Here is a 14,696-nt window from a genome sequence, read left to right as displayed (position 1 = left end):
TGTCTGTCCTCCCCATATACTGCAGACTTCTTGAATATAGGAAGTCTTACTCACTGGTATATTCACCGTGCCTTCCACATTCCCTGGCATATAGTTGGTGCTCAATAAGTATTAACTTAGGCTGGGTGCAGTGGCTCACATCTGTAATCCCAGCACTTTAGGAGGCTGAGGCGGGAGGATTGCGTGAGCCCAGGGGTTCAAGACAAGCCTTGGCAACATGGTGAAACCCCGTCTCTAAACAAGATTTTTTTTTTTTTTTTTGAGATGGAGTCTTGCTCTGTTGCCCAGGCTGGAGTGCAGTGGCGTGATCTCCACTCACTGCAAGCTGTGCCTCCCGGGTTCATGCCATTCTCCTGCCTCAGCCTCCAGAGTACCTGGGGCTACAGGCACCCACCACCATGCCTGGCTAATTTTTTGTATTTCAGTAGAGACAGGGTTTCACCATGTTAGCCAGGATGGTCTCGATCTCCTGACCTTATGATCTGCCTGCCTCGGCCTCCCAGAGTGCTGGGATTACAGATGTGAGCCACCGCACCTGGCCACAAGATTTTAAAAAATAAGCCAGATGTGGTGGCACACACCTGGTCTCAGCTACTTGGGAGGCTGAGGCAGGAAAACCACTTGAGCCCAGGAGGTCGAGGCTGCAGTGAACCATATTTGTGCCACTGCACTCCAGCCTACGTGACAGAGACCCTGCTTCCAAAAATAAAAAAAATTAATAAGTGATGGATAGATGGAGGGAATTTGGATGGATGATGGTGCCAGAAATCACTAAAGCTTTTTATTTCTAATTATCATTAATTTTTGAGGAGCCTAATTTGGTTATGATATTTACATTGATAGTTTTACAAATAATAATTATTTTAATTGAATATTGTTTGTTAATTTCTTCCCTTAGTTATGTTTGCTTATGAACAGTGCCTGCTTGTGCTGGGCCATCACCCTGATATTTGGTATGAAGCTGCCCAGTATCTTGAGCAGTCAAGTAAACTGCTCGCAGAAAAGGGAGTAAGTGTTCCTTCCCTATCCCCACTTTGATATTTTTGTGGTTTTGATATAGCAATGATTTACTGAAAAATATAACTGAATTTTGGTAATAAAGCATAAGTATTGAAAATTTAAGTTTACGTTCATATGAATCTTAGTGACACTCATATAATTAGACCTCCTTAGAATTAAAATAAACTGGCAGTTTTTTAACGTATCAAAGTGATGAATCATTTAGAGTACTTGCATGGTTATTTTGTAAGTTAAAATAATGAAAGGAGTTTTTGGAATTTTTTTAGAATCCAGAAATGCATATGTGTTTATGTATGTGTGTGTGTGGATACATATATGTGTGTGTACATACATGTATGCTTTCTTAGACACATAAATAAAATAAAGTAGATGTAACTTTATTAATTTTATTCTCTCACAACTATATTAAAATTATTGAAGATGAGCTTTCTTTTTTTTCTACCAGGATATGAATAATGCCAAATTATTTAGTGATGAAGCTGCTAATATATATGAAAGAGCCATAAGCACTTTATTGAAGAAGAATATGCTTCTTTATTTTGCATATGCAGATTATGAAGAGGTAAGTAAAAATGTTTAGAGCCTTCTTATAATTCAATTTTTTAGTGCAGGACTGAACTTTTTTTCTGACTGCTTGTTTGCCAGGCATATTGCTTTTGGTAGACAGAGATGATGCCAAATGAACAGTTATTAGTTGTCAGCTTATACTATATTTATGCTCAATGGAGATGCCATTGGGGGTGGGAGGTTATAGCCTTTGGATTCCTTAGAGCTCAAATCCTGCTTATTTATGACCATATGTTGATATTCACTTCTTCTGTACCACCTTAGAGTCGCATGAAGTATGAAAAGGTTCACAGTATATATAACAGACTTCTGGCAATTGAGGATATTGACCCCACCTTGGTGAGTAACTTTACAAATCTTTTTTTCCACCTTTACAGTCTTATCTAACAAAAAATAATTTAAATTTATATACAATAAAATTCACTGTTTTTGTTGTATAGTTCTATTAATCTTGACAAATAACATTGAGTCATGGGATCCCCACCACAATTAAGATAGAAAACACCTCCACCATCCTCCAAAAATTCCCCCATGTGTCCCCTTCGTAGATATAACCCTTCCCTCTGCCCTTACCTCTGACAATTACTGATCTGTTTTCTGCTAGAATTTTTTCTTTTTAATGCAGCAGTATAAAATAGATACAGAGGCACTTTCTCTAACACTTTCTTTGTGATCATGGTTTGAAGCCACTTTATGCCACAGAATTGTTGCTTAATAAATATTTCTTTTTAAATGAGGCAGGAGAAACCGACATCCTGGGAAGAAATTAGACTGAAACTCACTTTATGCTAAATCCTGCTCTATCATAGTGGTTTTCAAAGCCCCAAGTGCAAAAGTGCAGTGATGCTCTCCCATTGGGAGAGGAAGGGGACAGGCTTGTGGGTGTGTCTCTAGAACCTCTGCCTCAAGTCAATTATAGCTACACTACTTTTTCTTGTTAATGATTTATATTGGGATTCCACTGCTATAATTCCTACATTTATTCATCATCTTATAATTCATTCCACAAACATATCTGGCAAATATGTTGCTAGAGTCTATGCATTGTGCTAGACTCCAGCAACATTAATGACAAACTAGATGAAATTCCTTTTCTTGAGGAACTCATAGTCCATCCATCCATCCATCAAAACTGGGTAATATAGCTAGACATTATCAATACTGGGCAAACCAGGACCCTACTGATTAGTCATTTGTTCACTAAACAAAACTGCATACTCATGATGTACTGGACACTCTGTAGGTGCTAGGTATAAAATGGCTCATAGTTTATCCATGAAGTTCTATTATATGTTGTTTGGAAAATAGAGTAGTGGGCTTTTAAAAAGAAATCAAGAAAATGTGAAGTTAAACATGTATTGCAGGCTGGGCGCGGTAGCTCACACCTGTAATCCCAGCACTTTGGGAGGTCGAGGCAGGCAGATCACGAGGTCAGGAGATTGAGACCAGCCTGGCTAAAATGGTGAAACCCTGTCTCTACTAAAAAACAAAAATTAGCCGGGTGTGGTGGCGTGTGCCTGTAGTCCCAGCTACTTGGGAGCCTGAGGCAGGAGAATGGCTTGACCCCAGGAGACAGAGGTTGCAGTGAGCCAAGATCGCACCACTGCACTCCAGCCTGGGCAACAGAGCGAGACTCCGTCTCAAAAAAGAAAACATGTATTGTAAGACGTGCTTGTATTAAACCAACCCTTGAGTTTTTTAGATATTGGCATTCATTAATGGAATATGTTCTAGTAGTGTCACACTTTTCACTCTTAAACTTTAATTTACATATTCTAGAATTAGATAATGGTGATGATTGCACAACCTTGTGAATATATTTAAAACCACTGAATTGTAAAGGGTGAATTTTGTGCTATGTGAATTATATCTCAATAAAAAAACAAATTAATTTGCATGCATCTCTAATACCAGAAAAAAATTAGTTTGTGGATTTAAATAGAATATTATCTAAATTCCTACTTTCTAATTTATTGGGTATTGAGGATTGCTTTCTTATGCAGGAAACATACTGTCTAATTTATAGAACACAAATACTTTCTTTTGCATAGGTATATATCCAATATATGAAATTTGCACGGAGAGCAGAAGGCATCAAATCTGGAAGAATGATATTTAAAAAAGCAAGAGAAGATACCAGAACCCGCCACCATGTCTATGTTACTGCAGCACTCATGGAATATTACTGTAGTAAGGTAAATACTGAAATACAAGTGTAAAGATAAAACAACTTCCTTCATCTGAGGTTCGTAAAAGAAAGGTGATTTTAGCTTCTGTCATTAAGCTTTTATTGCTCCATTTTGTAAAGGCAGTCTAAGTGTATCTGTAAAATTTTATGGAGCATCATCCAAATCCCCAACTACTTGCTAATTTATGCTTCATTAATCACTATATTTCTAATTTGTGCTTTATTAATCACTATATTAATCACTCTTTAGTGATTTCTAATCACTAAACTCCTTTGAATAGTTTCTAGCTCAGCAATTTTTACTTAACATGATTTTAATTTGTTTTAATTCTTACATATTTTGTCATCTGTAGGTATAATTTTAATATTCTTTTAAGTGTTTTTAATCTGACATTTCATGGAAATCTGTACTTTACTTTCTTTACTTGTAGGACAAATCTGTTGCCTTTAAGATTTTTGAGCTGGGGCTAAAAAAATATGGAGACATTCCAGAGTATGTCCTGGCCTATATTGACTATCTTTCTCACCTCAATGGTAGGTTGATTCTAGAATCTATAATGATTACTTAATATTAAACCATGTGAAATTATGTTGCTAGATTTCTTCCTTCTTGAATGTATTATAATTTTGACATAGCAGACAGGCACTTGTTAGGCACTCAAGAAATACTTGTGGTATATCAACCATGAATATATTTACTGAGCAATGGTAGATGTTTTTTGACTCTGCAGAACTGTCTTTATTCAGTAAAGTACCATCAGTAGTGGGATAAAGCTTCAGAGTCAGAGTCAGGAGACACAGAGTTGTTTATATTCATCTCTGATGACTCTGGGCAGATCATCTCCTGTTTCCTGGAAGGAAAACAAACAAACAAAAAACCCTCTAGCCACCAAAACTCAAACTCAAAAGATGCCCAAATAGTAAAGTAAAACACTTTGAGGATACTGGGGAAAAGATTCAAAAAGAAACATTTTGGTTTTTAGTATTTATTTCCCTATTCTGTTGTACGAATAACACTGGCCATCCTTTATTGAGTTCCTACCAGGCACTGTGCTAGATAATTCATATATGTATATCATTTAGTCTAGTTAACAACAGTCCACAATATGTAATTAATTTCTTAACAAAAAAAGATGTAGTATAAAAGTTGGTTTTTTAGCTAGGTGTGGTGGCGTATGCCTGTAGTCTCAGATACTTGGAAGGATCACTTGAGCCCAGGAATTGGAGGTCACAGTGAGCTGTGATCACGCCACTGTACTCCATCTAGCCTGGATGACAGAGCAAGACCCTGTCTCTAAAAAACATTTAAAAATAAATGAATAGGCCAGGCATGGTGGCTTATGCCTGTAATCCCAGCACTTTGGGAAGCCGAGGCAGGCAGATCACCCAAGGCCAGGAGTTTGAGACTAGCCTGGCCAACACGGCGAAACCCTGTCTCTACTAAAAATATAAAAAATTAGCTGGGCGTGGTGGCAGGCGCCTGTAATCCCAGCTACTGGGGAGGCTGAGGCAGGAGAATCGCTTGAACCCTGGAGGCGGAGGCTGCGGTGAGCCGAGATTGCGCCATTGTACTCCAGCCTGGGCAACAAGAGCGAAACTCTGCCTCAAAAAAAAAATAATAATAAAGTAAATAAATAAATATAAATAAATACATCACTAAAAGTTGGCTTAAGAAATATGCAATTATATGTCATGTAAATGATTATAGAATTAGATATCATAAGTATAAATCAGTAATTTTAATATTTCAGAAAAATAGAGCATTCCATTTACCTAAATAATATAAAAGAGTAAAACTTAAATATGATTTCGTATTTCAGCTTAATGATTCTACATTCTGGGAAAAAGACTTAACTCCAAAAAATGAGATAGTGGGGCATTTAATATTCCTCATAAATCTTAAATTGTTTTGCCTGATTTTTTTTTTAGAATAGTTACTAGTATATGTATTTTTATTTTTTTAAAAGGAGGATATCTGGTGTTAGCATTATTGTCTTCCAAAATCAGTGTCTTAGATGATTCTTTCATTCATCTATCCATCTATCCATCCATGAAACATTTATTCATTACCTTCTGGTTACTAGAGTCTGGGAATACAAAGATGAATAGGATCCAGAAAAACGTTTTTGTGGGGGAATCCAATGTGTAAATATAATTGCATCATCATTTGATGTTTCACTGTAGCATAGTTCTGAGGTTAGGTGTATAATCTTAAACTTCAGTTTTCTCATCTGCAGAATGGTCATAATAAGAATACCTTTCATAGGACTGTTGAGAGGGTAAATGAGTTTTTGCATGTGTTTCACTTATATATAGAATGTTGTGATTATTCCATAAATGTTATGATGAGGTGATCATTAAAAATGTGCTAAATACTGTAATAGATTCCTGAAGGAAGTACTATGGAAGCACAGAAAAGAGAGTATAATTTAAGTTATAGAGCTATGCTGCACACTTATGGTAGTCACTAGACTATTAGGTATTGAGCACTTGAAATGTGGATAGCCTGGGCTGGGTGTGGTGGCTCACACCTGTAATCCCAGCACTTTGGGAGGCCGAGGCAGGCAGATCACGAGGTGAGGAGTTCCAGACCAGCCTGGCCAATATGGTGAAACCCCGTCTCTACTAAAAATATAAAAACTAGCCGGGCATGGTGGCGTGCACCTGTAGTCCCAGCTACTCAGGAGGCTGAGGCGGAAGAATCGCTTGAACCTGGGAGACAGACGTTGCAGTGAGCTGATATTGCGCCACTGCACTCCAGCCTGGGTGACAGAGTGAGACTCCATCTCAAAAAAGAAAAAAGAAATGTGGCTAGGCCAAAATGAGTTGTGGTGTAAGTGTGTAAATACATACCAGATTTCAAAGACTTAGTACAAAAAAAAGTAAACTATCTTAACAATTTTTCATATTGATTACATGTGGAAATAAGATTTGGATATATTAGGTTGATTAAATATATTAATTTCACCTGTTTTTACCCATTTTATTAAATTCCATATGTGGCTTGTATTATATTGCTGATGGACAGCAGTGTTCTAGAGGGTGTCATAGAGAAGGGCACATGAGTTGGATTTTGAGAGATGAGTGGTAGTTAGCCAGGTAAAGAAAGATAAATGCATTATTCTGGGCAGAGAGCACAACACATAGGCAGGCAGTGTGAAAGTTCTGTGGAATGGTAAAAAGTGTCTCTGGAGCAAAGCTTGGGATAAAACAGAAAAAGATAAAGTGTAATATTTAACATTTTTTAAAGTATAATATGTTAAATTGAAGATAGAAGCCAAAAAAATAGCGCCATCTTCTTTGGTCTAATATATTTAATTTCTTGGTTTTATTTTGCATATCGACATGTAATAAACTGAATAACTACTCTCAGGCAATAAAAAACAACTCCTCTGCTGGGTTAATTTTTCTTTTGAACAGCTTTACTGAAGTATAATTTGTATACTATAAGTCCATCCATTAGGTGTACAGTTCAGTGGTTGTTAGTAGTAGATTCAATGGTTGTTGTTACTGTTAGATTCTTAAGTTTTAAAAGATAACTTAGAGTTTAGCAAGAAGTGTCATTTTCCCACTTCCAGATATAGAGGACCTCCTGAGACTCTTAAAATTTAATACACCTCTGTCAACAATTCTTAATTCATTTACATTTCCATAGTTACCTGCCAACCTAGATATTGTACCTCTGCAAGAGTTAAAGTAGCTAAATATACATAGTCCTGGTGCCTCAAAATAAGAAACTCAATTATTTCTAAGTTTGAGTTTGCCATCCTTCCATGTTCAATGTATTTAAAAAATAGCAGTAGTCTGACTAATGTCAGCAGATATGTACTTGTCATTATTTTTAAAAGGCAAATGGGATACCTGGTTCAGACGGCACTGTTATAAATGGTTTTGCGTTAGAACTGCAGTATAGTAGAGGAGGGCTGAACTAGAAGGGAAAAAAACATGGCTTGCAGTTACTGCTCTGCTACTCAATCACCAAGAGCCAGATCAAATCTCTTAATCTTTCTGAAGCTCAAGTTTCCTCATCTATAAAAATCAAGTGTGATAATAGTTAAACCTTTCTGCATAGGATTTTTGTAAGGATGAAGTGAGATAATGCATATGAAAATATTGTTGCATCGTAAAAGTGAATTAAAAAAAAATTTAAAATCTTTTTCAATATCCTAGAGGACAATAATACCCGAGTTTTGTTTGAACGAGTTTTAACATCTGGAAGCCTTCCTCCTGAGAAGTCTGGGTAAGCCATTGTGAAAAGTTGTTGATCAGGTTCTAAAGACAGCTTTCTTACCTGAATTGTGGTCTATGGGGTGAATGTTTGCTTGAGTATGAGTTTCAAGAGAAATTTCCTTTCCTTCTCAAGATTTATTTTACCTATCAGCAGTACTTTTATACCTGTTTAAGATTATTTTTAAATTTCTGCAGAGTGATTAGAATTGTTTTTAAGAGATGCCATAGCAATTTATTATCATCTTTCTTGTTTACTATATATCCCTAACCAGAAACTGTGGCTCATGTCTGTAATCCCACCATTTTGGGAGGCCAAGGTGGAAAGATGACTTTAGCCCAGGAGTTTGAGACCAGCCTGGGCAACATAGTGAGACCCAATCTATACAAAAAATGTTAAAAATTAGCTGGGTATGGTGGTGCATGCCTGTAGTCCCAGATACTGGGAGGCGGAGGTGGGAGCTGGAGGACTGCTCGAGCCCAGGAGGTTGAGGCTCCAGTGAGCTGTGATCACACCTCTGCACTCCAGCCTGGGTGACAGAGTGAGACTCTGTCTCAACAACAACAAAAAAGATACCTCTCTCTCTCTCCCTAGAAATTGATATTAACATGTTAAGAGAGGCATTCTGAAATTTTCACCTCCCTTACTCAAAAGCAAAGACTCTTGTAAATTCAAAGTTTGTTTTACATATTATGTCTCTGACTTACGGTTTTGTCTCTTGTTAGTTTTACCATACAGAGGAACAACACTGTCAAGTGGTACAGTGGAAATATTATAGTAAGGCTTTGGAGTCTTGGGTTCAATATCCAGCTAGATGGCAAATTTCATAGCTATACCAATCTTCACTTTGTTATTAACAATAATGTCCACCAGTGTAGGATTTTTTGTGATAGCCACATATCTGGTATATAAGAGGCACTTAATATATTACTTTAGTACAAAGGTGCATAGTGACATTTAAGTAGTCTCAGAGCATTAATTTTAGCTGTTAGAACAATGATGAGGCACCAGTTTTTCCCCAGTGATCCACGTTAATGGGAAACAATAGCGTAATCATATTAGATTTTGGAGTATATTTCTATTCATATATTAGATGAAGAATGTATTCTACATTATAATTCCTGCCACTTAAAATGAAGCCACATTATTCAGGAGAAATTAGAAATCTGTCTAGGTTCCTTTTCCAACTTCTCCACGTAGAGTTTATCCTCTCTAAGGTAAGTCTCTCATGTTGACCACAAAGAAGCAGCAGCTATACTAAATAAGTAAAAACTCAAAAATGGGCTTAAATACTGAAGTGATAGGTTTATAATTTACTTTGAAATACTTAAGCAAAAATAAGATGAAGCAAATATGGCAAAATATTAGCAATATAGGTAGTGGTATATAGGTATTCATTATACTATTCTATTTTTCTATAGTCTAAAAATCTTTATAATAAAAAGTCACTTTTTATAACTTAAGGGAAAAAGAGAGAGCTTAAGGCGTTTTTGTAAATGAACTCCCTGCCCTAAACCCAGAATAATTAAAGTATTGATTGTATTTCTTTTCTTGCAGAGAAATCTGGGCCCGATTTCTAGCATTTGAAAGTAATATTGGTGATCTAGCTAGTATACTCAAAGTGGAGAAAAGACGGTTTACAGCATTCAAAGAAGAGTATGAAGGGAAAGAAACGGCTTTACTAGTAGATAGATACAAGTTCATGGATTTATATCCTTGCTCTGCAAGTGAATTAAAAGCACTTGGTTATAAGGTATGTACTTAGGATCAAGATGTGGAGTGTCCTCACTTTTCCAGTGTTTTAGAAGAGTTCATTGATAACCTGCACTCTAAATTCTGAAATGTGAATCTAGTTTTAGAATAGATTTGCAGGAAGCAAGAAAAAAGTTCAAAGATTTTCCTTGGGTTTAGGAAATCCTGAGTGTCAAAGTAGCTGAACAAAATGAGAATTGAAATGGGATTTAATAGTTTCATTCTGTTCCTGAAATTGTCAGTGCCTTATATCTTATATCTGGTGGGCAAGATGGAGGGAGTGTGGAGGGAAGAAAAACAAAAGAAAATCTGAATGTCATCTTAGGTATTACTTTTTTTTCCTAATAGTTCTTATCAAATTGATAAATATGTTTTGACAGATCTTAAACCAAATGTAGTTCCTGTTGCATATTTTGTAAGATATAATGAAGAAATATTACAGCTTGTTAAATCCATAAAGTTCCTTGAGGGATTTATATTCTTAAAACAGTGCTCCTTCAGTGGCCTTTGGGGGAATTAGCTCATCTATGAATAGAACTCTTCTATACAGACTACTGAGTCATAAGAAAACAAATCTGGCACCTGAACCTGTTCAGGCCACAGGGAGAGATTAATATTTACAAAGCCCCAGTAACAGCCCTTGCTGATAAAACCACTGTTATATCATCTCTTAATCTTTCTGTGACATGTGAACGAAGACTAAGATGGAAATTCACAGAGAAGTCCTTGGTTGATCTCTTTAAGCCAACCACCATTAGGATGTTCCTGACCATCATTCTCCTTTTCCTCACTGCCCTCTTTTAGCCTGGGTCTTGCTCTGTCTGATCCAGATAAAATATTTTGAGAAAAAACTACCCATAATTGATATTGAGACATTTTTGTTAATGGAAGCCCTATTTCTGTGCCAGATGCAGATTCCTGGTATGAACCATAGGATTACTGCTCAGGGATAAGTAGTTTCTGCTTCTAGTTTTAACTACTTCTCAATGAAAAGTCAAAGATAGTTTAAGACTACAGTAAATCCTCATTTAACATCATTGATAGGTTCTTAGAAACTTTGACTTTAAGCTAAATGATACACAGCGGGTCCTCAAATAACGTTTTTGTGTTTAACATGGTTTTGTTATAACCTTGATAAGAAAAAAATTGGTTTTCCTATACATCGTTTCTGTCTTTTTTTTTTTTTTTTTTTTTTTTTTGAGATGGTCTCACTCTGTTGCCCAGGCTGGAGTGCAATGGTGAGATCATGGCTCACTGCAGCCTTGATCTCCCTGGGCTCAGGTGATCTCCTGTTCAGCCTCCCAAGTAGTTGGGATTACAGGCAAATGCCACCACATCTGGCTAATTTGTGTATTTTTTTGTGGAGATCGGGTTTCACCATGTTGCCCAGGCTGGCCTCAAACTCCTAGGCTCAAGGAATCCACTTGCCTTGGCCTCCCAAATTGCTGGGATTACAGGCAGCAGCCAACACGCCTAGCCCATCATTTCTCTAAAAGTTGCAGTTTCCTAGAACCTATACAATGTTAAGTGAGGGACTTACTGTACTTTGTGCAATTGCTAGAAAAAGCTATTTCAACTTTTCCAAGATGAAAATGAAAATTAAGGCAGTTAATTAAAATAAAGATCTGCCAGGCACAGTGGCTCACGCCTATAATCCCAGCACTTTGGGAGGCTGAGGCAGGCGATCACTTGAGCCCAGGAGTTCAAGACCAGCCTGGGAAACATGATGAAATCCCATCTCTACCAAAAAAAGAGAGAAAAATACAAAAATTAGCCAGGTGTGGTGGCGCCTGCCTGTGGTCCCAGCTATTCGGGAGGCCAAGGTGAGCCCAGGAGGGAAGCTGAGCCTACTTTAGTGAGCCGTGATCAAGCCACTGCACTCCTGACTGGGTGACAGAGTGAGACCCTGTCTTAAAAAAATAAAATAAAAAATAAAAATAAACAGAAAAGAAAGATCTTATAGTGGCCAGGTGTGGTGGCTCACACCTGTAATCCCAGCACTTTGGGAGGCCAAGGCAGGTGGATCATCTGAGGTCAGGAGTTTGAGACCAGCCTGGCCAACATGGTGAAACTCCGTCTCTACTAAAATACAAAAATTGGCCGGGCTTGGTGGCGGGCATCTGTAATCCCAGCTACTCAGGAGGCTAAGGCAGGAGAATTGCTTGAACCCAGGAGGTTGTAGTGAACCAAGATAGCACCACTGTACTCCAGCCTGGGTGACAGAGTGAGACTCTGTCTCAAAAAAAAAAAAAAAGAGTAAGTATCCAGGAGTAGAACTACTTCCTGAATATGATGTTTTCCATCTTGTATTTCTATTTCTACTCTTTTGTTTTTTGGGGAAGGATTAATGTGCTTCTGTGTTCAACAGTGGGTGGTATGGTATATATGTATCTGTGAGAAAGATTTTTAAAAAGCGATACCCAATGTGTCTACCATTTAGATTTGCTTATATAATTAATACCAGATGTCACCAACTGCATTTCAACAAATTTTGAGAAAGTGGAATGCTTTTATATCCCTTGATGGCGGCAAAAAGGGGTTCTTTTGTTTCTAGACAGACAGAGTAACACTGGGTTGCCTGGAGCAGAGGAGCTCCTCTGAGATAGGGCCTCTGTTCATAGGTGACTGTATTGCTTCCTTTGGCATATCTTGTCTCAGCCCTGGCAGGGCAATGCTAGTGTACTGAAAAGAAGACTGTGGATGGATTTGAGGTCAGAGAGGCCTGCCCTCCCAATCCTCCTCTCTCTACTTCTTATTAGCTGTGTGACCTGGGAAATATCAAAACCTTTGTGAGCTTCAGTCCCTTCTATAAAATGGAGATGTTACTATTTCCCTCATTAAAAACAGAATGGCTAAAATTGCCTGATGAATAGTGTCTGCTCAGTAAATACTCCTTGTCCCCTGTAATAAATAGTACATTGGAAATAATTTTTCATTGCATTAGCAAAATCTTAACCGGTGTGATGCCTTCACAAAACAGGAAGTCACTTAATCCAGCTTCTTCATTTAATGAAACTGGTGTTCAATTCTAATGGAAGGGAGGTGTCAGAAGATCTAAAATCTTGAATTTTCCTCCCAATTATCCTGGCCTCTACTTGGTTCCCAGTCTGACTACCCAAAAAAGCTTGTATCTGTCCTACAAATGTCCTGCCTGGCAACACTAAGTTTAATGACTTGTAACTTGTGTGGGGTAAAGTTATGATACACTGAGTCTGAGAACCAAATAGCTTTCCTTGTTGAGTAACAATCTTTACCATCATTAGAGTCCTTGCTTATCTGTCTCCATTTTCTTTCTGTGGTTTTGACCCAGATATTCACACTGTATCCTCAAGGTTATTGCATGATTATTCTCTAGTAGTCCCTTTTTCAGGTTTAGGATTCTTCTGTTCTGCATTTTCAGGATGTCTCCCGTGCTAAGCTAGCAGCTATAATTCCGGACCCAGTTGTAGCTCCTTCTATAGTGCCTGTTCTGAAAGATGAAGTGGATAGAAAACCAGAATACCCTAAACCAGACACTCAGCAGATGATTCCATTTCAGCCACGACATTTAGCACGTAAGCCATGACTTTAGATCCAGTACTGAGACGTTGGTTTGTTTGTTGATTTAAATCCAAAGTGTGGGGGTAAAGTGACATGGCCTCTCAATTGTGGGTTAATTATTAGACTTAGGATCACCATGACAAGTGATTTAGCTTTAATCTTTGAACCAGATTAACTAAGAATGTCCTAAAAACAAAACTTCAATGATCCAGATTCCAGGAACCCATTTTGGCAGTAATACTTGGTTTTCAGAAATGCTGCTATGGCCAGGTGCAGTGGTTTACACTTATAATCCTGGCACTTTGGGAGGCCAAGGCAGGCGGATCACCTGAGGTCAGGAGTTTGAGACCAGCCTGACTAACATGGTGAAACTTTGTCTTTATTAAAAATACAAAAATTTTCTGGGCCTGGTGGCATATACATGTAATCCCAGCTACTTGGGAGGCTGAGGCAGGAGAATCACTTGAACCCGGGAGGCGGAGGTTGCAGTGAGCCAAGATGGTGCCATTGCACTCCAGCCTGGGCAACAAGAGCGACACTCTGTATCAAAAAAAAAAAAAAAAAGGAATGCTGCTATGTGCAGATTACCTGAACAGCTAGTGGAAACTTTCTTCACTGATAGATTTGGTTTCTTTACTTAGGAATGGGTTAGTAGCCTCTCTAGATTCTTCTTGAACAAGGCCCTTCTGATTAAATACACTGTTGAATAATTGACTTGAAACAGGATTGCTAAACAAATGACTTGTGTAACTCAGAAACACTCTTTGACAAAAACTGACTTTAGTTCAGTCCCTGGTTGTCTTACACAAAGTCACTTGTCTACTTCTCTGCCTCCCAGTGGCCATGGCATTGAGACTGCTCTGTCTCACCCACTTTGGTTTGATAAAGCCCTAGAAGTATTTTCAGTGTCCAGAACAAAGCAGCAGACATGGAAGATCTTTATGTGCAAGTCACTTGATTTTAGCTCTGTGTAGAAATTCTTCCATTCCACTTGATTCATACTTTTCTTTTTCTCACAGCTCCAGGTTTACACCCTGTACCTGGTGGAGTGTTCCCAGTCCCTCCTGCAGCTGTTGTTTTAATGAAACTTCTCCCTCCTCCTATCTGTTTCCAGGTTTGTTCACTTATTTTCATGGTAGATACTGGCTCTGTGGGTCATAGTAATTGTGTATAAAGTTACTACTACTTTAACTTGTCAGATTACTGGGATTAAAATTTATTCATGTCAAAATAGGGTCCTTTTGTACAAGTGGATGAACTGATGGAAATTTTCCGAAGATGCAAGATACCAAATAGTAAGTAACAGAAGCTCCATTTCAGAGTGTCATTCCACATTGTTGTCTCATAGGCAGTAGAGATTATTATTCTCTGCCACTGAAGTTTTCGAAACCAGCCAGCCAA

At 37.9% G+C, this 14,696-nt stretch overlaps 1 protein-coding gene across 2 annotated transcripts in view; it reads left to right on the top strand.

Moving 5' to 3' along the window:
• CSTF3 (cleavage stimulation factor subunit 3) overlaps positions 1-14,696 on the top strand; it is a 78,388-nt gene that overhangs the window by 62,661 nt on the left and 1,031 nt on the right. For both annotated transcript variants that reach the window (XM_057299137.2, XM_055094266.3), the window contains 10 exons: positions 899-1,008; positions 1,466-1,582; positions 1,852-1,926; positions 3,639-3,782; positions 4,207-4,309; positions 7,946-8,015; positions 9,561-9,756; positions 13,156-13,309; positions 14,315-14,409; positions 14,530-14,590. In XM_057299137.2, the coding sequence (XP_057155120.1) occupies positions 899-1,008; positions 1,466-1,582; positions 1,852-1,926; positions 3,639-3,782; positions 4,207-4,309; positions 7,946-8,015; positions 9,561-9,756; positions 13,156-13,309; positions 14,315-14,409; positions 14,530-14,590 (1,125 nt within the window). The remainder of the gene's footprint in view (positions 1-898; positions 1,009-1,465; positions 1,583-1,851; positions 1,927-3,638; positions 3,783-4,206; positions 4,310-7,945; positions 8,016-9,560; positions 9,757-13,155; positions 13,310-14,314; positions 14,410-14,529; positions 14,591-14,696) is intronic.

This window comes from Pan paniscus, chromosome 9 (assembly GCF_029289425.2).
Source record: "Pan paniscus chromosome 9, NHGRI_mPanPan1-v2.0_pri, whole genome shotgun sequence".
In the NCBI taxonomy this organism is placed as follows: domain Eukaryota; kingdom Metazoa; phylum Chordata; class Mammalia; order Primates; family Hominidae; genus Pan; species Pan paniscus.
Note: the sequence above shows the minus strand (reverse complement) of the source record. Positions and strands in the feature narration are given on the sequence as shown.